At 38.8% G+C, this 24,285-nt stretch overlaps 2 protein-coding genes across 6 annotated transcripts; one reads left to right on the plus strand and one right to left on the minus strand.

The window, feature by feature from the left end:
• Nucleotides 1-351: 351 nt before the first annotated feature.
• LOC147873676 (anaphase-promoting complex subunit 13) lies at nt 352-924 on the minus strand. 5 transcript variants are annotated; one of them, XM_087350578.1, is made up of 2 exons: nt 791-924; nt 352-593 (listed from the first exon to the last, which is right to left on the minus strand). In XM_087350578.1, exon 2 carries the CDS (start codon nt 574-576, stop codon nt 352-354), a length of 225 nt encoding a protein of 74 aa, XP_087206704.1. In that variant the 5' UTR covers nt 577-593; nt 791-924. The 5 variants fall into 5 exon arrangements, with proteins under 5 accessions (XP_087206704.1, XP_087206708.1, XP_087206705.1 ...); XM_087350582.1 differs by having other exon boundaries at nt 352-579; nt 791-917; XM_087350579.1 differs by having other exon boundaries at nt 770-872.
• Nucleotides 925-958: 34 nt separating this feature from the next.
• On the plus strand, nt 959-8,507 carry LOC110835679 (peroxiredoxin 2). The gene is made up of 7 exons (XM_022076163.2): nt 959-1,098; nt 2,269-2,317; nt 3,530-3,671; nt 4,227-4,362; nt 5,271-5,399; nt 7,888-7,993; nt 8,225-8,507. Exons 1-7 carry the CDS (start codon nt 1,045-1,047, stop codon nt 8,311-8,313), a joined length of 705 nt encoding a protein of 234 aa, XP_021931855.1. The 5' UTR covers nt 959-1,044; the 3' UTR covers nt 8,314-8,507.
• Nucleotides 8,508-24,285: the final 15,778 nt, after the last annotated feature.

Genomic DNA, 24,285 nt, shown 5'->3' on the forward strand with positions numbered 1-24,285 from the left:
TAATTCTTTTGATATTTTTTTGCAGATATAAATCTACTGTTGCAAAATCAATTGCTACACAGATTTCATAGTAATATACTTCCTTTTAATTTGCAATGTAGCTTCTCATGAAGTTTTAAGTTCCTAATAAATATAAGTTTGTAAAAATACCATAAAAATGTTTTATGTATGTAAGTGTGACTATAGGCATCTTTCAGTAAAAAGTGTATCTATGTCAAAACAATGCATGTAGAAAACTAGTGACCACTCACTGTACTGCAAAGGTATACCTCGGATTCTTTACAATTATCGTTCTCATCATCACAGTAAAACAACTGGTAGTTGAGATCGTAAGGTGTTTTCTTTACCGTCTTAGTTTGAAAATCCGTGATGATGCTCGCAGAGTGTACACAAAGCAATATCTGTCCACTTTTGCTCCTGTTCCTTCAAAGTCATATGGGAATCACCATTATCTGCTTCTGGATCAGGTAATTCTGCAGGCGGTACATTTATATCGTCATGGGGAAGCAGTTCTTCACGCCATGCATCATCCACAATATCTAAGAGTCGACCTTCGGCAGCTACTTGACTGTCCATATTCTAGCGACAAACAACTGAAAATAATATTACAACGGAATTAAAATGGCTTTGTAGGTCAATCTTAACACACGCATACACTTATGAGCACAGTAGAAGTTTGGAAATGTTTGAAAGAAAAACAAAATATTTTCATTCTCGACCTTATTACAACGAACAGAACTCGCACTGATTATTTTCGGTGGCTCCTTACCCATAGATAATTGAAACAAACCTTGCCGTAAATACCAACTACGCAGTTCCTTACTGGTTCACTCTCTAATCTACAGTTTCACTTTCCTCCAGTCATCTATGGACCGGAAATGAGTATCTATGAAAATAAATTAGTTCGTGTGTACTTCGGTTATCTATAGTTCCTTTATAGCACGGGTGATCCGTTATACAAAAATAATTGACAGTTTTGTGACCCAATATTTACTACCCCTTCTTTGAGTTGTAGTTATTATTTGTCTCGAATATTTGCTGACAATGTCCGGAATTGTGAAATATTTCGCGAGGACATTTGTAGGAAGATATACTTTGGTAAGTTGAATATCATTAATCATAACCTTATTTGTACGAAAATAACTTAGATGTTCCTGTTGAGAATAATATATGGTGACCCCCCCTTTTCCTCCCGTCTTTCATAACTAACTAACTAGATGGCCTACGGAACCAGAAGGTTCATCACCAAATTAACCAAAGCCCTCCACCGGACCCTCTCCTGGGCCAACAAAATCCAGTCTCCTTCAACTCCTGTCTCCGATAGATCCCGCCTGAGATTATCCTCCCATCTACTCTAGGTCTCCCCAGCGGTCTTTTCCCCTCTTGAGTCCCGATCAATACCCGGTGCATACCTTTTGCCTCATCCATGCATGCCACATGACCTGCCCATCTCATTCTTCTTGACTTAATCATCCAGAAAATATTTGGAGAGGAGTACAAATTTTTAAGCTCATCGTTATGCAGTCCTCTCCTTACCACATCGTCTTCTCTCCTAGGCCCAAATATCCTCCTCAATCCTGCAATCTGTGTTCTGACCTCAGAATGAGAGACCATGTTTCGCACCCATACAAAGCAACAGGCAAAATTATTGTTTTGTATATTTTAATATTCAGGTTCATAGAAATCAGATGGGAAAACAAAATATTTTGAACTGAGAGGTAGCAAGCATTTCCAGAATTTATTCTCCTAACTTCCTCATGAATATCATTTTGATTTGTTATTGTTGTTCCCAAATATTTGAACTTTGTCACACTTCCAAAGAATTTTGTAGCCATTCTAATATGATTTTTCCTGCCTGCCTGCTGATGGGATTCATACACAGTAAAATTTACTTGCTGCAGAGTTGTAGTTGCTTAATCGATGACCATTGTAAATCTGACACATCATCAACTGGTTGCTGACTCCCTTCTGCCCCTTATCTGACAAAATTATGGCAGCATATTAAGGGTGGCAAGCTTTATACACTGATAGCAAAATGAAGAAAATCCATACAATGGCCTTTTTTCCATTGCAGGGTGTTCATTTATTGATTTTGAATGTTGAGTTTCATACACCAACAGACAGTAGGTTGTCTGTCTATGCCAGCAGTGGAGTCTACTTAAATGTCACTTCTATAAATAACTGATGTCCGTCACCACTCGCTTATTTAATTTACTTACTAATATTTTTTATTTCAAATACCTAACAAGAAAATTATATTTTTCACAGGTGTTGCCAGTGTCCAGTTTTTCATACAGCAGTCGAAGAATTAATACTGGCAAGTAGACCAAACTGGGGAATGGAGGATGTTGTGTAACAAGGAACTTTGCAATACACTAAGTGTTGTTAGGGCATTGACATCAGTTGGTCAGCTGGTCAGAGATTAATCACACAAAAGAATATTGTGGATCAGAAGATGTAGAGGAATAGCACATCTACCTTGTTTTGCCACTGATGATGACCTCTTGCGGTCAAAACACGTTTGGTATTAGTGTCCTTTAAAGTGTAAACAGTTTTGTTTGTAAGCATGATTTTATATTATTTATCATATTTATGATTAAAAAATCGAGTTGCAAGAAGTGACCTTCGAATTATGATTTATAATAATCTTGTTGCTGTTGGAGGATTAGTTAAAATAATTCAGTGAAGTAGCTCAGTATAGTTTCTGACTACAGACTGAATGACTGGAGTTTGATCCACAGCAGGAACAGAGTTTTCTTTTTCCTAGCCTTTCCATCCATCCTGACTTTTGGGCCAACCTATCCTCCTATCCAGTGGCTCCAGAGTCCTTTTTCTGGGTGTAAATTGAAATAGAGTGTGATGCTGATAGCTCGCCCCCATCTAGTGCCATGGTCAAGAATGAGAAGGAGCTACCTTCTGTCTCCCCAAGTGTTTGCTTGATGTGTAACAGGACATACAAAGTCTGAAAGCAGGAATTTATTTTTAAACATTTCCCATGTTGATTGCAAGTAGAATACAGTAAAAATTCCCCTTCTACCTTAAACATGAATGATCCATAAAAGCAATACATTTCTTTAACAGCTGAATAGTTGTAAGATTTGAGGTTTTCACAGCGGTGAGTATGAAGATTTCTGTCTTCTGGGTTGTTGCGCTGTGTAGTCTGGTAGATGTTTACCAACGTCATGATGATGGAGGCAGTATGACCTCTGAAACGTTGGTAAACATCGACCAGACTACACAGCGCAACAACCCAGAAGACAGAAATCTTCATACTCACCGCCCTGATGATGGAGGCAGTATGACCTCTGAAACGTTGGTAAACATCGACCAGACTACACAGCGCAACAACCCAGAAGACAGAAATCTTCAGCTGAATAGTTATCAGCTTTCAAAGGAAGATTGCACCTTATAATTAGTTAGGAGGAATAGAGTAATATGTTTACTTTAAACAAAATGGTTAGAGACACAAAGATATAACATTTTAGTTCACATATATTACTTGCTTATGTGAAATCATTTACTTTTTTAGGTATTCATTTGTGTGCTCCTCAAGTTCAACAACCAGCGCCCGATTTTCGTGGGACGGCTGTTGTCAATCAAGAATTCAAGGAAATCAGTTTAACAGATTATAAAGGAAAATATCTTGTCTTGTTTTTCTACCCTCTTGATTTGTGAGTATGATGTGCTAAGTAATTTAAAATTCAGAAACACTGTATCTTGGCTTTCAGTTCATCTGTGTGTGGTCACTTTCTTTTATGCATAAATTGTTCTTGGTTTATTTAATATGAGACCTCAGGTGTTTTCTACTGGACTTTGTAACCATTCAGTTATAAATGGTGGCTAGCCTCCCAATGAAATGAATTGTAACAGCAAAGGAGCCTTATGGCCTATTTTAAGGTTTCATCCACTTGAGTGACTGAGGAAATCTACAAGAAACCTCAGTTAAGATAACTAGACTCCAGGTCATACATTTGAAACCAGAACCTTCTGAATACAAAGAAAGCCACTTACCCATGCATAGTGGTGTTGATGAACTGAAGTATTGCAGGACGCATTGGAATGGACACAGTGAAACTCATGAAGTTAGGGTGAAATATGGAGGATATTTGCACCTTGGCGTTATTGCTAAGGTGGAGCTTTCATTGGATGATTATTCTGCACTGACATAGTGATGTCGCTAAATTATAGTTTTTAAAGAAATTTATTTATGATTATCTTCTTTTCAGCACATTCGTATGTCCAACAGAAATAATAGCATTTAGTGAAAGAATTCAGGATTTCAAAGCAATTAACACTGAAATTGTTGGTGCTTCTACAGACTCACATTTCAGCCATCTTGGTTGGATCAACACACCTCGTAAAGTGAGTAAACTTTAACCGTAATGCTGCCTGTGTTCTGTGAGTTTGAATATCAACTGTTGAAAAACCTTGTATCAAATGTTTTGGGATTTTTCTCTGATTTTACCTGCAGGTAATAGTTTGTTATTATGATGACAAATACTTTTATTTTTGTTTTAAATATTGGTGGCAGAAGTTGGATTCAAGCCCAGAGCCATCCGTCTGGTATAATGGCTAACGTTCAGTGTTTAGTAATTGTTGAGTTCTGGGTTTGATTCAAAACACTGCCACTATATTGTGGTTTATGCTTGCATGTGTGGCCTTTGACTTATCTGGCCTCTGCATACGTGGCAATGGCAAAGGTATGAGCTTGGGCTTGTTTTTACTTGATAGACTCTTCAGAGTACTTCCATGGCTCTGTTTCAGGGCTCTATTCTTTGGCCACTGATGTTATGATAGGGGAGATAATATTTCATATTTCTCCTGCACTAGGTTCCCAGACTGGATGCTTTTGGATTTGGTTTGATGCATTTTAATTTCAGTTTCCAAGTTTGCCTTAGTCTTGACATTCACATGTCTTTTTATAATTTTTGTTGTTAATCTTATCATTATCTCCCATTGCCATAACTTCATCTCAGGTGCTTATACGCTTGCAGTTGTTCTGATGATCTTAGTTAACTTTTATCCTAACTGAAACCAGATAGAGGTATATTACTGTTAATAGTTAAAATGAATAACCATATTCCAGTTTCCAGTGATTGAGATTAGCTCATTCTAATGGACCCCATGGAGTAGGTACCCTTCTCCTTCACACACCTGAAGATAAAGACAATTTCTGCCCTTGAAATGTGTAATTTTATGACATAAGACGATGGACATGGTCCAAAAACTCAGCAATTTTGTTTCTTATGACTTTGTTGTGTTTGATGTAGGCTGGAGGACTGGGCCCTATAACCTATCCGCTACTGGCAGACTTCAGTAAGAAAATAGCTCGTGATTACAATGTTCTCGTTGAGAATGCCGGAGTCGCTCTACGGGGACTCTTCATCATTGATCCCAAGGTACAGTCACCTCTGTGGAAATAAGAATGTTTCTTATGATCTTGATTTCTTGGGACATGTAAAAATGTTGCATCATACTGGTAGTGTTGTAATTGAAATTAACAAATAGATGGGTGCCGTTGTGTTCATTTGTCTGTAGGCATGTTTTATCTCTGAAAATACTAAACATGGTTTGATTAAATTTGGTATGGTGTTCTTCACTGAAAGTTGTGTGAATTTAATTTTGGATCAGTTTTACATGAAGTTAAAATTTGATTTTCACAGTTTGTTCTGGATAATTAGGCAAATATGTACGAGGCTCATCCTTAAAGTAAGTTTCCCTGGGGCCGTTTACAGAAACAAAACACAATTTCATGGAAATATTTATTGCAACAGATACAGCAAGTGTCCAGCTATTTTTCAACATATTCGCCACCGGAATTAAGACATTTGTCATACCGTGGGACCAACTTTTGAATACCTGTGTCGTAGAAGTCTGCCGCCTGGGATTGGAACCACTGTGTGACAACCATCTCCGCCTCTCTGTCATTCTCAAAACGCTGACGCTGACCGGACAGGAATTTCTTGAGGTGTAGGAAAAGATGGAAATCACTGGGAGTGAGGTCCGGGCTGTAGGGTGAATGATTAAACACCTCCCAGCTGAACTCCTGCAGGAGACTTGCTGTCCGTCGAGCCGTGTGCGGCCTAGCGTTATCACTGACCGCACTTCACAGTCGGCGGGAGCTGGAATAAGAACCTCCATCTTCAACAGCTGCAACGATGCTACTGTGATAACGCGGGAAGTGCCGTTAGTGCATACGCCATGCTACGTCATTGCTCTATCACGTACGCACAGTCGCTTCGCGCAATATAAGGTTTGCTAGCTGTGGGACGAGTGGGAAACTTACTTTTGGGACGCGCCTCGTAGTATATGATAAGATATGAATTTTGTCAAGGCCTACAAATTTTATATGAAACATTTTCCATATGATATGATATTTAATAAAATAGAAGGGAAAATAATTTATGACTGTGCAGTGTGCTATCTGTACAGTACAATTTGTCCACAATAAATGAGAACATCAAGAACAGTAAGGTTTGAAAAGCTTACTATGTTGGAGCAGATATTTCTACTCTTGTCTTTTGGAAAGTGAAGTTCTTGAGGTGAAGATTAACCCAGGAGCTTTTTATGGTAAGTTACCTTTTTTTATTCCTAATTTTATTTATCTTTACAGTAATTGGGTTTATTAGGAATGTCTTTTTTGTGTGTGAACTGTTTGCACCATATTAATTTCTTATTTTGTAAGGAATTATGACCATTCTTATGTCCATGTGTGTCTATATCTCCCACTGTAATTTTCAAATCATTTGACAGGTTTTCAAAAAACTTGGCTTGAACATCATGCTGTTGCAGACTACCCCTACCTTCATGTTTGTAAATTCCATACCACTGATTGTGTCAGCACAGCTGCTGTGCACATTTCTGAGGTGGATGCAATAATAGAATACTAGCAATAAGTTTCATGGGAATTTGTCACGAAGTTGTATTATTAATAATTTATGATTCCGTCAGTACAGAGATGGAAACATTTAAATGAGAATAGGTCTAGCGGTTAGAACGCTGGCCTTGTAATCCTGGGGTCTCAGGTTCGATTCCCGGCGGTGCCCGAATTTATAACTTGTGTTGGGCAAGGCCGTGGTCTAGGCAACACGGAGTTTTCCTCCGGGGGCTTCTTCCCCGGTTTCTCCGTGGCATCCCAACAATTACTCCATTCACACACAGAAGAAGGCAATGGCAAACCACTTCTGGATCATCTGCCAAGAACGTATATGAACAGGTCCCAGTCCGAGAAAAGGATGGAAGGATCCTGTTCGTATGGACCTGTCGTCAGACAGAACACTAAATAAATAAAAATAAAATAGGTAACATTATTTCTTACAGGAATTATTCTGTTTTTAGCGGCCCATCCACGTTACGAATCTGACTTGCGGGTCTGGCTCGGCGAGCTTGACTCGTGAGCCGGGCTCGGATATATTTCACCACACATGCATAGCAGACTCGGCTCGTGACACCCCACCCACAAACGAGTTTGGCACAATGGAACCCGAGCCGAGCCGGACTCGCAAGCCAGACTCGTACGTGGATGGGCCGCTTTAGACAGTTGTTCGTTCAGTTCAGGTTTGTGGTACAGAACGGTGTTATTACATGGGCTGCCAATTCAGTACTGTTTTACGTCATCTTGGGCTGTTTTGTGTTTTCATTAAGATGATCCACATTTTATAATGTTATGTACATTTAGCACAAAGTTAATAGAGTGAATGCATAATGGAGATGTTGAATGCCCAGCTTCTGCATGATAAGCTTTACAGCAGTGGTATGTACATTTAATAAATGAACACCAGGACCAATGAGGCATGCAAAGTTACAAGTATTGCAGTTTTAATTATGTTTACTACAAATTTGAGTACATCTTTTCAGTCTTTTCTCTTAATAAATGTTCTTTAACAGGGAGTCCTTGTCCAGATGACGGTGAATGATCTTCCGGTTGGGCGTAGTGTGGACGAAACATTGAGACTTGTTAAAGCTTTCCAGTTTGTAGAAAAGCATGGAGAAGGTGAGTCAGAAATTAGACTTATGATCATTAATAATGTTAAGGAGGTAAATTTATGCTTGTATGTTAGATTTGTGTCAAATGTAAGTGTAATAGGCTTGAAGTTTAATCTAGATTATTTTTTTTTCTAGGCGTTTCTATATTTGTGATAGTATTTAAATGAGTGTTTGTAGTTTGGTGTCATAAGTTCTCAGAATGTTTTTGTAATCATTTGCTTTTGTGTTCTGTTTATAGTTTGTCCTGCTAACTGGAAACCAGACTCCCCAACTATCAAACCTGATCCCAAAGGCTCAAAATCATACTTTGAGAAGGTAAACAAGTAAAATGCAGTCGCAAAGTCAGAAAATCACAGGGGTGATGCCTATTTTGCTTCCAAAATACGTGGATAATGTCAAGAGATGTTATTATTAATATCATGGCTTCTGATGCTATTCTGCTTTGTAGCTTCTGCGTACTGTTATCTGCTTCTGTTTAAATATGGGGAAATATGAATTGTAATAAACATTTGGCAACCGTCTATGACTTATTCAGTGTATAGATCCTTTTTTAGCGTTATCGTCCAGTGACTTTTCCGTGGCTGTGCCCTCTCCATTCTTCTCTGTGCTTCCCTGAGTTCTCCTCATGTATACATGTCCATTCTTTCCCTCTCATTTGTATATCTGTATAACTTTTATCACTTATTCTGTCTACTTTACTTCACTTGCTGTGTCTACGCACTCGTTATTTCAAGAATGTTGTCTGGTAATGTACCAGAAGCTTCGAAATAATACGTTTTGGTTCACGAAAGATAGAAGCTAGTCTAGCGTGTGACAGGTCGTCTTTTTGATCTTAGGTAAAAAGATACACGTTTGTAAGAGGTTATGTTGTTGGGAATCATCATCATAATCAATTGGCTGCTAATCACATCTCGTCAGAGATTGTAAAGGAAATGGGAGTTCAACGGGAATGTACATCAATTGTTTGTAGACTTCAACAAAACCTGTGATTCATTTAGAAGAGAAATATTACAAAACATTCTCTTTCTCCACCGTGAGCCGGGATAGCTCAGTCAGTATAGTGACTAGCTACGGGCTGGACGACCGGGGTTCGATCCCCGACGGGGGCAGAGGATTTTTCCTCTAGCCTCTGCGTCCAGACCGGCTCTGGGGCCCACCCAGCCTCCTCTACAATGGGTACCGGGGTCCTTTCCCGGGGGTAAAGCCGGCCGGGGCGTGATGCTGACCACTCACCCCCATCTAGTGCCGAGGTCAAGGAAGAGAGGAGCTATACCTCCTCTCACCCCAAACGCCTACATGGCGTATAGTGGGACAAACTTTACTTTACTTTTTTCTCTTTCTCCACCATTTATGGAACATGAACGTTCATTATCGTGTTAACAAGAGCCTGACCCCAGTCCATATTCGTATCCAGATGAATCCAATGCACACACTCAACCTGTTTGCCTTCGATCTATATTAATATTATCTTCACATCTGTGTGTAGGTTTTTTTTTTGTGTGATCTCTTTACTTCAGACTTTCCAACTAAAACTTTATGTGCATTTCTCATCTCCCATCACATATTCTTTCATTCGGCCATCCTAATAATATTTGGTTTTGGGTCCCATGGAATGTGGGTACATTTTTGACTAGCTGAACGACTGTCAGCTTTTTATTTTCCACAGTGTTCGCTACTTAAAGATTCCAGCACATAAGTTTTCTTACATTTCGGTGATTTGTTTATAGTACGTCGTAACAGACGGCTACTGTGAGAGGAGAGAAAGTTTTCAGATTCAGGGTTTTAAAAGAACATTTCCTTTATACAGGTTGTCGCAGCGTTGAGAATCTGTCGGGATTATACAAGATACAGTATGGGCGTCACTAAATAGGCCTATGGTAATTATTGTGTGTGTGTGTGTCATGAGGTCTTGATCTGTTCCTTGTTTCTTCATTCTTTTTCCCTTTCCATTCTTTCTGTCATCCCATTTATTATTTTTTCTGCTTTTTTCTCTCCCTCTCTTTCCTTTTTCTCTGTTTTTTCGTCCCTTGTTTTAGCCTCCTTCTTTTTATTTCCTCCATTTTAGTTTAGCCTTTTTCTGTTTATCTAACTTAATGTCTTTCTATATTTCTTTTTTATCTGTGTCTATTTTACTTACTTCCTCTCCTACCCTGTTCTTTTCTTGGTCTGTTCTTATCCCTTTCCTCGCACCGTCCCATTTTCGTTCTCTGATTTGTGCCTTTTCTATTTCATAATTTCTTTCTCGTCACTTGTTTTTGTACCTGATATGTAAACCTCGCTGTGTCAGAAACATTGTACCATGTGATATTCCCATATCTAATTGGAGCATTTTTCTCTTCGTTCACCATTTTCTCCCTCTCTCAACTTCGCTCACATTTCTTCATTTTCTTGATGTATCCGTTTTTATATCAGCGTCACCTTTCTACCTCATTTTTTCGACGACAAACTTGTATGTACCCTGCCTTCCCCCATCCACCTTTCTTTCTCGTATTTATTTTACCCCCATTTCCCACAGGACCCATTTTGTCTCCGTCTTTGTTGAGTTCAATTTTGACCGGCGTAGCGCGCGTTACCGTTTTGCCGACTCTACACAGACAATCCCAGTTCCAAAACCCCGATTTCAGCATAAGAAAAGGAACGCAGCCTGCCTCGTATATTTTCAGAGGGATTCACATGTTGAAAGAAAGATGGCAGCAATGATTCTTTTCTACTCCGTTCTTGTCTGCTTTTCCTGTCTTCTGCCTGACGGCTCAACTTTGTAAAATATATAGGTCACCCCTATGTAGATTGAGCCTTCTTAGCTTTCGATATAAAACTTTGTCTTTGTAGTAGCCCATTTCCACAGCCGAATCTTCTGGGTACAGCGCCTAGTTGAAATGTTAAAGATTACAGATGTTTCGTAGGAACCCTGAGCCATCTTCTGCAGGGTGGAAACGACAAAGCTGTTATCTGGGGGTTTATGCAGAAATGTAACACTGCCACGAAATGTGAATGACATCTGTAAATATAACGGTGGTACCTAACGATCTCGAATGGTCACACCTACGAGTCGGACAGTGGTCGATGTTGCTGTCATTGTAGATTTCGTTCAGGCCTACATACTATCAAACGTAGTGGCGTTTTGGTCAGGTGGTGGATTTCGTTGTTTTCCCCAGTACATCTCGCCTATATTCAGTTTCTTTGCATCCCAATGCGGAAAACAAATATTCCGTCACCCACAATATATTTATGTTATTAACTAGATGGTGATGGTAAATTGCTTTATGTTAATTTCTTCATTTTGTCCAGATACTTTGAAGTACCATTGCCAATTAATTATAGGTTCCTGACAGTTCGACAGCGATAACTATCGGATTTAAAATTTGGTATGGCGATATTTAATACATACGTCCACAAATTACGCGTGGGTACTTGTAAGTCGACAGTTAAGAAGATGGCGACGGTGCGAATCTTTTGAAGTTATGTCCTTCTAATTTAACATAGGATCTGTATTTATAAAACTAGTAAGTTTCTAGTGAGAGAAATGACATTATAACATATTTATAATTACAAGCATTAATAAATAAAGTGTGGCCCGCGTGGGATTCGGTTGTATCTGTGTACGAGCCCAGGAAAGTAATTTATGAGCTCATTGCATTTCATTGCTAGATTATAAACTTGCATTGCCTGAATGTAACATTAACAGCGCGAGATTTGTATGACTATAAATCTGTGGAAGAGGGAAATAAGCTTTATGAATTCTGCCTGGAACTCCTTGTCAGTTGTTAATGTTGTTCCCGCATATTTACATTTTTACACTTTTTCAAGCGATATATTACGTATGGTATAGGATATCTACATGACATGAAATCAATATGGCGTGGAAACGAACCCTACCGTCCTTTGTGCACTGTATTTTCCGTGTCAGTTTAAAAGCGGAAGTCCTAAATTACTTGACAGACCGAAACGTTCTTTTTCATCCCATTTATTAGTTTTATAACCAATACATCTACATATATTTTATCTGATTTATTGATTTAATAAAACGTGTGGAAAGGAACAGAATAGAATGTTCAGAATTTGCATAAGTTGGTGGCAAAACATGACTTTATTTTGGGGGGGGGGGGTGTTTTGAGAAGTAAATTAAGAACAGGGGGGTCTTGAAATAATTTATGATAACTGTTTACTTTCGAATATATTTACGTATGCACAGATACGCTGGCCTTGTAATCCTGGGGTCTCGGGTTCGATTCCCGGCGGTGCCCGAATTTATAACTTGTGTTGGGCAAGGCCGTGGTCTAGGCAACACGGAGTTTTCCTCCGGCGGCTTCCCCGGTTTCTCCGTGGCATCCCAACAATTACTCCATTCACACACAGAAGAAGGCAATGGCAAACCACTTCTGGATCATCTGCCAAGAACGTATATGAACAGGTCCCAGTCCGAGAAAAGGATGGAAGGATCCTGTTCATATGGACCTGTCGTCAGACAGAACACTAAATAAATAATAATAATAATAATAATAATGCACAGATATGCAAGGGATTATATAGGTCTATTAATAATTAAACAAATTAATGTTGTATTTGTTTCCGTAATTTTTCATTAAATAGATTCCCATCATCTGAAAATTGTCAAAAATTCTTATAGCGCCATGTTATAATTTTTACTTAATGACAGTTCCTCAACGTCATACATGGATTGGTATGTTGACTGTGAATGATGAATTGAGAAATATGTGGAAAGAGACGATTGTGAACTGTGTATTGTAATATGTAATTGTATTGCCTAATATTCCAGTAGTTTTCAGTAAAGAAGCATTACGCACTACACTGCGATGTATAATTCCGTATAGGCTTTTACATTCAGAGCCAATTGATGAAAATTGAGTAGCCTAACGCACTGATTTCGCTTCTAAATTTTCTTTACAGAGGCCGTTTTGCGGATATTATACTGTAAAGTGTGATGGAAGATTTCTATTTCATATTGCAGATTGTCTCTCCTGGATGGGGAATTTGTTATTATTTTTATAATACGGTTTGCGTTGAGTTGAAAATTCAGTAGTGCTCTCCTTCTTGATATCTCTACCTATGTGTTTTTTTTTTAAAAGTATTCGTCTTGATCCTCTCCAGAGGGCCATTTTTAGAAAATAGTAACACATTTCATTCTTTTTTTCGCTAGTTTCTTGTTTTTCTCTCTTATCTTACATTGCCGAGTCTCGACGAAGTACGGCGCAATGACAGTTTCTACTCGACATTTAGTGCGGTTAAGGGTGGTAATATTTTACCTCGCAGGGTTGAGAAAAAGAAAGCTAAAGGTTGGGGACTTAGGGTCCCCAAAACTCCAGTTTCTTTCTTCTTACAGGGCAGAGGAGAAGGGGAAGACCAATTCCACAATCCATTTTGCCTCAGACCGCCTTCTGTTTAGAGGGGAAATCTTTTCCATTTTAACCCAAACACTATACTACTTTTATCTGACATTTAGCTTCTGTGCATTGCCGCAGGGAAAAGTGAAAGGCGGAAACTACGATAACAACGTAAAAATGTAGGAATGAGAGGCGAAGAAATTGATGGAATGACGAAAGGTGGCCACAATTGAATTCTGCTCTTTTACGATAATAGATGAATGTCTTGCCACACAAGATACTGTAACGAAGAATTTATGAAGTTATTTTTATACTAACAAGTGTCGAAACATTTGCATTTGAGGATACGGACTGCTTCCTGCGTGTAGTTTTCAGGGACAGACTTAGTATTTGTACTCTTCGCCTGATGAAACCAAGGAGAATGGTATAATTAATACGTAGCCTTCGACAGATACTTATGTTTTAAACATCAACACATATTTTATTTATTACTTATTTCAACGGATAAAAGATATTTTTTACCTTCGCGTTACTCTTATTTTCGCTGAAAATTAAGTTAACGAAAACAGAACATAATAATTATTTTTTCATAGATTTGTTTATTGCAGTACGTTGCAATGCCCAAAGTCCAGCACATATCACAACAGTCCGTCTTAATTAACTGCACAAAATAGGAAGAAATCGAATCACCTGCTTTATCGTATTCCACACTCATTCGTTTCGCAACCCTATAATTAATATATTTCCCTAAAAGACAGATTTTTCCATCAAATTGTCAGATTTTGTATTACGTTTACTCATCATGATAAATGTTCACGTATATTTAAGTCATACTTTATGCATTTTACCCCCCATGGACACGTAAATTTACGTCAATTGTAATCAATAATTGTTTATAAACGTGGACACCTAAAGGCGTCATAAAAGGGATAAATCTGTATTTTGTGTTTGTTTTGGAGTTAACAGTTGTAATATTATGAACGTGTCTGCTACGTGTTCAGAATGTACAAGGACTGATTTCTGAACGCCAGTTATCTGAATCATATCGCAGCTGCATCTAAGTTAGACTAATGATTGTTCTTGTAAAACAAGAAAGTATCACAAGGGGAGGAGAAAGGAATAAGGAACAAGGAAAATATGAAGTAAAATAGAGACAGGAAGAAGGAAGACTAGTTGAAGAAGACGTATAAGATAGTAAATGTAGCAGTTGATTTTTAAAACATCATAATGAAGTAGCTAATGCTTTATTAGAAAATGCGATTAAATATTAGGGCCAAATATTTACAAAATATTATTTCACTTGTAGCTCCGTATGGATGTGAAATTTATTTACTTACCGTGAGGAAACATGGGTTGAACGCGTTTGGTATGAGGATACCGAGGAGAATATTTGGACCTAAGAGGAAGGAGTTGTAGAAGAATGGAGAAAGTTGCGTAAAGCCGAGATTTCAGAAGAAAAGAGACCACTTGGAAAATCTAAGTGTAGATGGGAGAATAATATTGCAAACGATCTTCTAGAATAGGATGTGACTCTGGACAGGGTCCAGTGGCGAGCTCTTATAGCCACGGTAATGAATTTTCTAGTCCCATAAAGGCGACGAATTTCTCGATCAGCTGATAAAAACGGACCTCGAGCTATCTTTCTTCTTCGTGTGTTTCATTTCGTTGTTCACGAAACAGTTGCTCGGACCTCGTGTCTCCTCAGCTTTGGCACACTGCCTGCTCCGGGCACCTATGTTTCCCCGCAGAGCTGTGCGTCCCTGGCGACCGATAAATTAATCAAGTAACGAGAAGGTGCCAACCAACAAACGCGTTATATGGAAGCGACGGAGCTCTTCCTACACGAGTGTCTTTATACAAGAGCGGGTTATGGGGCAAGGCGAGCGAATAGAAATACAGTTACCCCTGCTCTTAAGTAACACCCTGTGAATGAGTCTAATTATTTCTTGGTGCTAGGTGAGAGGTTAGCTCAAGCTCCGGGCGCTTAACACGTGGGGGGGGAGACCTCCCCCCACCCCACACCCCACCAAAGTTACCAGATGACATGTCGCGTGGGCTCTAGAGCCGGTGTGGACGTCCGCGGTTGCTGAGCTCTTCCGGATGTTTTGTGTAGGCCTGTGAAGGTAATTTAACTTTTTCGGTAGAATTGTGTGGGAATTTCCCATTGCTTGAAGCAGGCCATGTTTCTTTTTGAACCGAGGGGGTTGATGCGGTGCATTCGGTTTGAATCCCGTTCGGGCTACTGGTTGTTTTGTCTGATAGATGTCCAAGCTCTTTCTGCTCGATTGGCTCATTTATCGCCCTGATGACGGAGGCAGTATGACCTCTGAAACGTTGGTTAACATCGACCAGACAATCCAGAAGACAGCAATCTTCATAAATGCACATTTTTAGTAATTACTGATAAAGTTGAAGTGTCAGCTTCGTGGGTTGTTTTGTAGATGGTGTTGCGATCTAATTCCTGTCGGTTTGCATTTTGTATTATTGTTCTGATTTATAAACTTTGCAATATGTAATTATTGTTATTATTAGTGTATTACTGTTGTACTTCTGAGAATAACTTATTACTTGTACACGGATTGTTTGTTAAATTTGTTGGATATAACTATAAAATTTCTGCACCTCCGCTGTGTTTGTAATTTCTGGCTTCTTTTTAAACACTATTTTTTGCATAATTGGCAGCAATTTCTTTCGATCTATCACTATCGAACTTGCAAGTTGAAAACAAAATTTTCACTGCTGCTGTGTTGTGTTACATTATACAAAAATTTTACGGGAACGAAGGTTGCATATTTCTTAATGCTGTATTACCATACATCATTTCAGGAACCTGTATTAAGTGGAGCTAGTGTCGTCTCCACCTCACAAGTTTATCCGTCCGCCATGTTTCCGTGGTATCTGTTATCGGAAATTAAAAGTTCGAAGTTAGACTGGCCCTCACTGGCATAACGTTCATACTAAGTTTCGTAGGTCTGTTTAATTAAAATTTCAATATCAAAAAATATTTCAACTTAAAACCTTTTCCTTTCTCCAGCGAATCGTAGCAACTAATCTAATACATCTGCAGAGTATCCAGCTATGAATATGAATCCAAGTAAGGTCCAACAATTACGAGTGCTGATTGCTCTTAGATTTTATTATCCTAAAATTCTGTAATGATGTAATTCGTAGTCAATGACAATCGTACGTGACTTCATTGTAACCAATAACATCCATCTATGACTTTATTTGGAGCCAATCGCATTTCTGTGTGACGTTATTAATTATTTGTTTAGTAATTCGAAAGGGTTTCTGTTCATCTGCACGACACTCTTTCATGGTAACGGGTTCTTCCGAAGAGAGAATAATATTAATAATAATTAGGCCTAACATTGTTTCTTGAAACTTCAAGTAAGAAAATTATTCACCAAAATCTGCGGTCGAGTTGTTAGCATTTCTGTTTCATATCGAGATGTTCAGGTTTCAAATCTCGGCCTGGAGACCTATAAATGATGCCATGGCCGCATCTACATAATTTTTCAATTAATTCGATAATCAGTCTCTTTCTACGCTATATACTCTGTTATACGGATTGCGTCGTTAAATGAGACACGTATAAATAAAGTAGTTTAATTCCTACTGGACTGAGATCGATCACATGACCATCTGCGCACGAGTTCAGCATGCCATGACCTCAGCTAAGAAAGACTAAACTTAAAGTTTAAAATCTACGTACACGTTTTTCAGATATGAAAATTGGTAATGGAACCTACGTAACTTGGTTCGAAATGATTTCCAGTTTCTGGATAAGAAGTTAACGTCACCGTCAAAGCTATTTGAGACAACAAGAAGACTCTTGGTATAAAAGACGGAACACGTCTAGCTGGAAGGAAGAGTTTTGCAAGGCCCTCAGGAGACGCGCTTATTCCACTCATGCGAGGAGGATATCATACGCCCATGTAGCTCTTGAGTATTAGATAGGTGATTCTAAAAGTCGTGAAGGTAAATTCAGAGCTCGTAAATCGAGATGGATTATCTCTCTGTCAAGTCAACAGAAAGAAGAGACTGCAGACTGCAAGGGGAGAGGGGATCTTCTTTTCTTTTCTTTTCTTTTCCATACGCGCCTTTTCTGCTTGCCTTCAAGAAATAGCAATTCTCAAAGGCGGGAAGACGGGGAGAACAAATAAAAGTGAGAGTAGGTTGAGGAAGTTACTGGCGAAAGTAGTAAAATGAAAAGGAATATAGTTCAAAGTTTTCAGACACTGCAAGTTCACATTTGCAGCTCGCTTCATATGCTGTGGATTCCGTGGGAACGTTCGCTGCTGTCAACAGTTACAAAAATGTATTTCCAACAGCTTGCGACTTTGTCAATTGAAATCCCTCCTAACTTCTTGTGATATTTATATCCTAGTTAGGCAGACACGAGTTTACGACGTTTGGGCCAAAATGACGTTTTTAAAAAAGTGACAGTTTTTACCATGGTCTCCTGGATTATGACACAGTGGTTACCGACGTTTCGGAGCAAAATACTGCCTCCATTTTCACTTTAAAGGTTATAGTTGTCTTCGAAATGATGCAGTTCCAATTAAAATGCTACATACACAGGGATAGTATACAAGCGTAATCATTCTTGTTGGCCCAGTGGGAGTTTACCTTAATCTACAGATAAATGCTTTGTACTTTGGACATGATCCTGAGCCAGTTGAATCTAGTCCACAATCTGGGGGGTGGGGTGGGGGGGTTTGCATGGGCCTAACATCGTCATCGTTAAAAAACTTATTGTTACAAAATATCATACCTATTCTGTGGTTTCATTAAAATATATAGAGAGTGCAATTGGAGGTTTCTGCCGAACTTGTAAGGAATATTCCTGGAGCCAGTTTGAGTCGAAATACTCAAACATACCTTAGTCCGAAAGTGAACAGTTACAGAGATAGCGACTAGAGAAGTTTAAGAGAAAACTAGTTTTACACTGCATCAACAACCACAACAAATCCACTGAGTTCAGAAAACAAAATAGAATGGAACTGAATTATTATTGGCATTTAACGCATCTAATTAACATCCAAACCTTGCAGTACAAAAAACCCCCCCAGAAATTGATCAAACTGTCCTCGTTAGGATTTATGCACTTCTGGGCACGTATGGGTAGTGACTCGGTGGATAGCTTCAACGACGGCCTCAGAGCGAATCCGTACGTGTTCTGCCGCTGTAAAAATACGACGAAGACCTGCGGGTCTTCTGTTAACCTTTGTTTCGTACGGTAAGTCTCCATCATTAGTACGTCCTGATGATGGAGTCAGCAAACACCTCTGAAACGTCGATAAACTAACCAGAATACACGGAGTAAGATCCCAGAAGTCATCTCAAGAATGTATTCCCTTGCGGACGGAGCAAATCACGTTTTTTAAAACTTCTCTTCACGTCTTCTCCATAAGTTTTCAAAATCGGACTAGGTTATGTTTGATTATTTCGACTTAAATTGACCTAAGGAAAATTTCCTACAAATCTGTCAGGATCCTCCCAGTATACTGTCTATATTATAACAGACATTGTTTTATACGTAATGTATTAATATATAATAATTTATCTTAGTGTTTTTTTATTCTAAATTGTAAATTAACAGTCTTCAGTTTCGTCACTATACGTACTGAATAGCAGAACATGCAACGGACTGTTTGAAATCCTTCATTGTTCTTCAAACAACCAATCAGAAACAATAAAGGGGGGGGGGGAGAGAAGAGGGAAAGAAATATTATGCTTTTGAAACTCAAAATGTCGAAAGAACGAGCATATTACTTATACTTTCTCTTATATTAATACATGGTCGCGTTTCTGTGGTGCATTGCACAGTGCTGCCCTCTGTGATCTTTCGTCCTGATACAAATTCCGACCGAAGAGGCTTTGATCTCTCCATAATAAGGTGTATATAGTCCCTAGAGAACGAATGTGTATAAAGCATATAGGCCTACGTTTCATGTTGAACTCGAGAATTAGAAAAAGGAAAGGAAACAAAAAAATAAAAGCTTAAGAAAGAAATGTTTTAATATTCTGCTTCTTGTCTAGCAGACACCATAAAACAAATGCTGTATAGGCAAAGTGTTCTTGCTCAAATTACACTGAATGAGCTCGCAATATGAAATTCATGTCTTTTGTGCTACTTTTGAGTCATCTCCGAATCAATAAAATTTAGCATTAAAATGTCACGCAAAATGTGTGGGTTTAATTTGATTTGGTTCCAGTATAACCCCTCTCTTACATGAATCTCAACGCTAATTCTTTGATTTCATAAAAACAAAGATCGTAAAAATTGTAAACAAAATATAGAACGTGTTGAAACTACTGTTTTCGTCTGAAATATTTCTATGATTAATGCCTAACAAAATATAGGGAAAATAATTGCTGATCTTATGCAGTCTGATGTTTGTATATTTGATTAGCTTTTCAATGATAGATTTTATCTTCAGCAAACGAATATAAAGCCCATTTGAAAACCAGACTACTCCAGTTGGAAGCATATGTACCTTCCCACCACTGTTTGTAAACAAGGGACAGAATTCATTTAAGGATTGAGGGGAATTGTTTTACTGTAAATGACATTCTTAATTTATTATATTAATCCGGAAGGAATCAGTCGTGGCCTACGCTAGCTTCTTCCGAACGACTGGCTGTATGGAATCAGCTATATACTTGAAACAGGGTAGTAACTCGATGCCATGTAGTCTGAGCTACTTACAGTGTCGTTAAACAAACCGTAAATAACTACAAATATAAATAAATTAACTAATAACAAGAATAATTCAGTCTTCGTTGTAGTAGGCCTTCACCATTACAGTATTATATTTGGCTTGTGGTTTTCATGGTCTATAACGAAGACAGTACTAACATATGAGATTTGAGGTTTTCACAGCGGTGAGTATGAAGATTTCTGTCTTCTGGGTTGTTGCGCTGTGTAGTCTGGTCGATGTTTACCAACGTTTCAGAGGTCATACTGCCTCCATCATCAGGGCGATGAGTATGAAGATTTCTGTCTTCTGGGTTGTTGCGCTGTGTAGTCTGGTCGATGTTAACCAACGTCTCAGAGGTCATACTGCCTCCGTCATCAGGGCGATGAGTATGAAGATTTCTGTCTTCTGGGTTGTTGCGCTGTGTAGTCTGGTTGATGTTTACCAACTTTTCCGAGGTCATACTGCCTCCGTCATCAGGGCGATGAGTATGAAGATTTCTGTCTTCTGGGTTGTTGCGCTGTGTAGTCTGGTCGATGTTAACCAACGTTTCAGAGGTCATACTGCCTCCGTCATCAGGACGGTGAGTATGAAGATTTCTGTCTTCTGGGTTGTTGCGCTGTGTAGTCTGGTCGATGTTAACCAACGTTTCAGAGGACATACTGCCTCCGTCATCAGGGCGATGAGTATGAAGATTTCTGTCTTCTGGGTTGTTGCGCTGTGTAGTCTGGTCGAGGTTAACCAGCGTTTCGGAGGTCATACTGCCTCCGTCATCATGGCGATGAGTATGAAGATTTCTGTCTTCTGGGTTGTTGCGCTGTGTAGTCTGGTCGATGTTAACCAACGTCTCAGAGGTCATACTGCCTCCGTCATCAGGGCGATGAGTATGAAGATTTCTGTCTTCTGGGTTGTTGCGCTGTGTAGTCTGGTTGATGTTTACCAACGTTTCCGAGGTCATACTGCCTCCGTCATCAGGGCGATGAGTATGAAGATTTCTGTCTTCTGGGTTGTTGCGCCGTGTAGTATCTACCATACTACACGGCGCAACAACCCAGAAGCCAGAAATCTTCACAGTACTAACAGTTTTATAGTCAGAACATAATCACTTCCACATGGCTGTATTAAGAAACATAATCTTAAACAAAACACATGCATAGAATAGTCTTCCATCTTGCATCTCGGTTTCCTTTTTTATTCTGTGTGACAAAAGATTAACCTCGGTGCGTACCGAGAACTTTCGTGAATAGGAGAAAAAGGGGAACCCAATGGAAATGAGTGACTCTATGACACCGACCCCCCCCCCCCACCCTTATTCGCTTCAGATACATTCTTTTCAATTTGCAACTCCCCCCTCCCCCCAAACCTCTCGCTGTATACATCTACTGATGCCTTTCCACTTTCAGAATATTAATACTGACTCCAAGTTCCTTTTTAAAGCAACCTTTGAACTCTTTCTTTTTCCCATTATCATCACGCCATGATCAGCATGGCTTCCAATCCCAGCACTAATTCACTTCGCACGCGAAACTTTTCATCACAATAAACCTCCCCCTCCCCCCACACACGTGAATTGGGCCACGTAGTGTAACAGTGGTGTATGAACAGGTACTGCCTTTCTGTAGTATTCGACTCGAATTGAAACGCCTATCCTGTTTTGTGCTACAAGTATATTCCAAATACGTTCCTTTGTTCTACACGTATTGCAGATAAAACCCCGTCTGACGTAAAACTACATGGAGACACATTTGTTCATTACCCATGCCATGTAAATTAAAGGTTATAGTGGGCAGAAATGAAATTGGGCGTACAGCTTATAGTGTAAGCTTTCAATATTACATTTTAAAAAAAATGTTCAGTAGTTTCGAATATGAAACATCCGGACTTACTGAATTTCAATTACACTTGTTATTGGGATTCGGTGTTCGACGGAGAGTATTCTGTTTAGAAAATTCAACTCAGTAAATGAATTAATAAAAGTTAATGGGATTGTTCATTAAAAGATGCTGGCCGAATGCTATTACTTTTCTTATCGGTTTAATATGTTATTTTATGCTAACCTCAAATCTAACTTTAGATGCATAATAAAAAACTTGTTTTTCGAAACATTGGTACGTCGCAAATAATGTAGACTTAATTACAATATACCAGAGGTGGATCGTTGATGTTAATACGTGTTAGCCTGGCTAACGCTTTGAAAAACAAAGTATTCTGTCTTAATTTTGTTTCTCGCTGGTACTACAGACGCTAAAATACATCAGAGTGGATAAGATGAAATGCATCGTTTGGTAGCTGCAGCCAGCTTAGCGTTGTTAGCCAGATAGTTGAGGCAAACGCTAGCAGCCAGCCGTTAGCCGGATTAACGCTGTTAAACTAAAATGCCATTTGTAATAGCCCTCGATGTCGTGAAAACGTAATTAGTTGTAAGGAAAATAATTTATATCTGTATAGTATACATTAGCTTTTCATCAATAGACTATATTTACATCTGTCAAAACTTAATACCAACAATATAAATTATATAAAATATCAAATATTCATTTGTGCTTCAGATTAGAGTTTAAATTTCCAATTTTGCTTAATATTTTGTTAGTAGTATATAACCTTAGCATTTGAGTGGACTTGAAGCCATGGATCAGTGAATCTCCTCTTCATGCACATCTGTCCATGATTGGGGTTTATTCTGTCTTCAATAGTAGGATAAAAATAGATCCGTTTCATCTGTACCGACTCTACAGATGATGACACTCCATTGACAAAATGTAATTCCTCATAGAATTCTGTTGCTTAAAAAAAAAACAAGTGCAAGTCGGCCGCTCAGTGACTGAGTGATTACTCAGCTTTTAATAGCGAAAATTAATCTTGCACAAAACTCATACCAACCCCTACATCCCTGTGTTAAACAAGACAGACATAATCCCAGTCAAAATCTGTCTCTCTCCCCCCCTCAATCTGCAGCAACTCCTTTTAGTTATTTCAACCCTCACTTTACCCCCCTTCGACTTACATCGACAGGATAAGCTTCGACTTGATGTGCGTCGTTACTGGAAGATTGGTGTAAGTGTGATTGAAATTCTATTAAAGAACTCCAGTACCACAGAAGGAGAAAATTATATAGGAATCAACACAGATCCTGACACAAATATAACGGCTAATTGTACACAGAAAAACAGTTAGAAATATTGCATATCAGTAAGAGTTGGAAAGGCCTCCATTCCGGGCTTTTCCTTCCGGAAATTAGGAGTGGAAGGAGGGGGTGAGAGAGTAAATATTGCAAAGTGCTGCAATAGTTTGACACTTGGGCCTCTGACTTTCGACCTGGTAAATCGTTTTATATGATTATTTTGACAGACTTCGCCAAGACAAATAGAAATATATTTTATATTGCTGTCTAATTGTAAAGTGGACAGGCAATGCTAACGTAAATTCTCTTTGCTCCTAAAAATTGCTAATGGCATCAATAATTCAAAATTTGTAATTAAGAACTAAACAATTCCATAATAACAAATGTAATAACTTACTTTACCCTGCGTTTCGATGACGACACATGAACATAGACCCTGTATACTCTATACGGTTAAGCTTTACGTGCTTCGTGTGTAGTTTCTTTCGAGTTTATTTCTAGACCAATCCCTACTAGCCATTATTAAAGTCTCGGAGTTTTTATTCGTAATTTATATTTTCTCTGAAAAATCAGTATGTTAACAAAAACTTAATAATACAAATAAAAATAGGGTGAAGGTGTCGTCCAACGCGTAGTTTGTTGTGTTACATAACTTATTGACCTTAAAGTGTATTCACTGCACATACGAATCCAGGAAAGAACTGAAAACAAATTAATACAAAATAAAATTGATAAAGTTGAATAAATACTCGTATTTGGGTAGAATTGCAGGTGTAACGACACCGAAGTTTTAGAGGTCCTTGCTGCCTCCGTCATCAGGCAGAAGACAGCCATCTTTATGACAACCACAAATCCGACTTACCTGCTGATTGCCAGTTCTAGCCGCTCGCAGTCCGTAGAGGAAAGCAATTGGAATTTCGCGTTTTTCCAATCAGCTGACACGCGTAAGACGACGTTCAACTTTTCCCTCTCTGTCAGACAGAAGTTATTTTGTAACCATTGCAGCCACTGAACTCAGACACCTGGACCGAACGTGTTTCCTCACACCCTGACGTCTCGAGACGTTTCGTTGGTTTTAACGACGCTGTTTCAACTGCAAAATTAGGCCTACCCGTGACTTCTTTCTTATTTC

Source organism: Zootermopsis nevadensis, unplaced genomic scaffold (genome assembly GCF_977971745.1).
Source record: "Zootermopsis nevadensis isolate Lab colony 2312 unplaced genomic scaffold, Znev_1.0 Znev_ptg000017l, whole genome shotgun sequence".
Lineage (NCBI taxonomy): Eukaryota > Metazoa > Arthropoda > Insecta > Blattodea > Termopsidae > Zootermopsis > Zootermopsis nevadensis.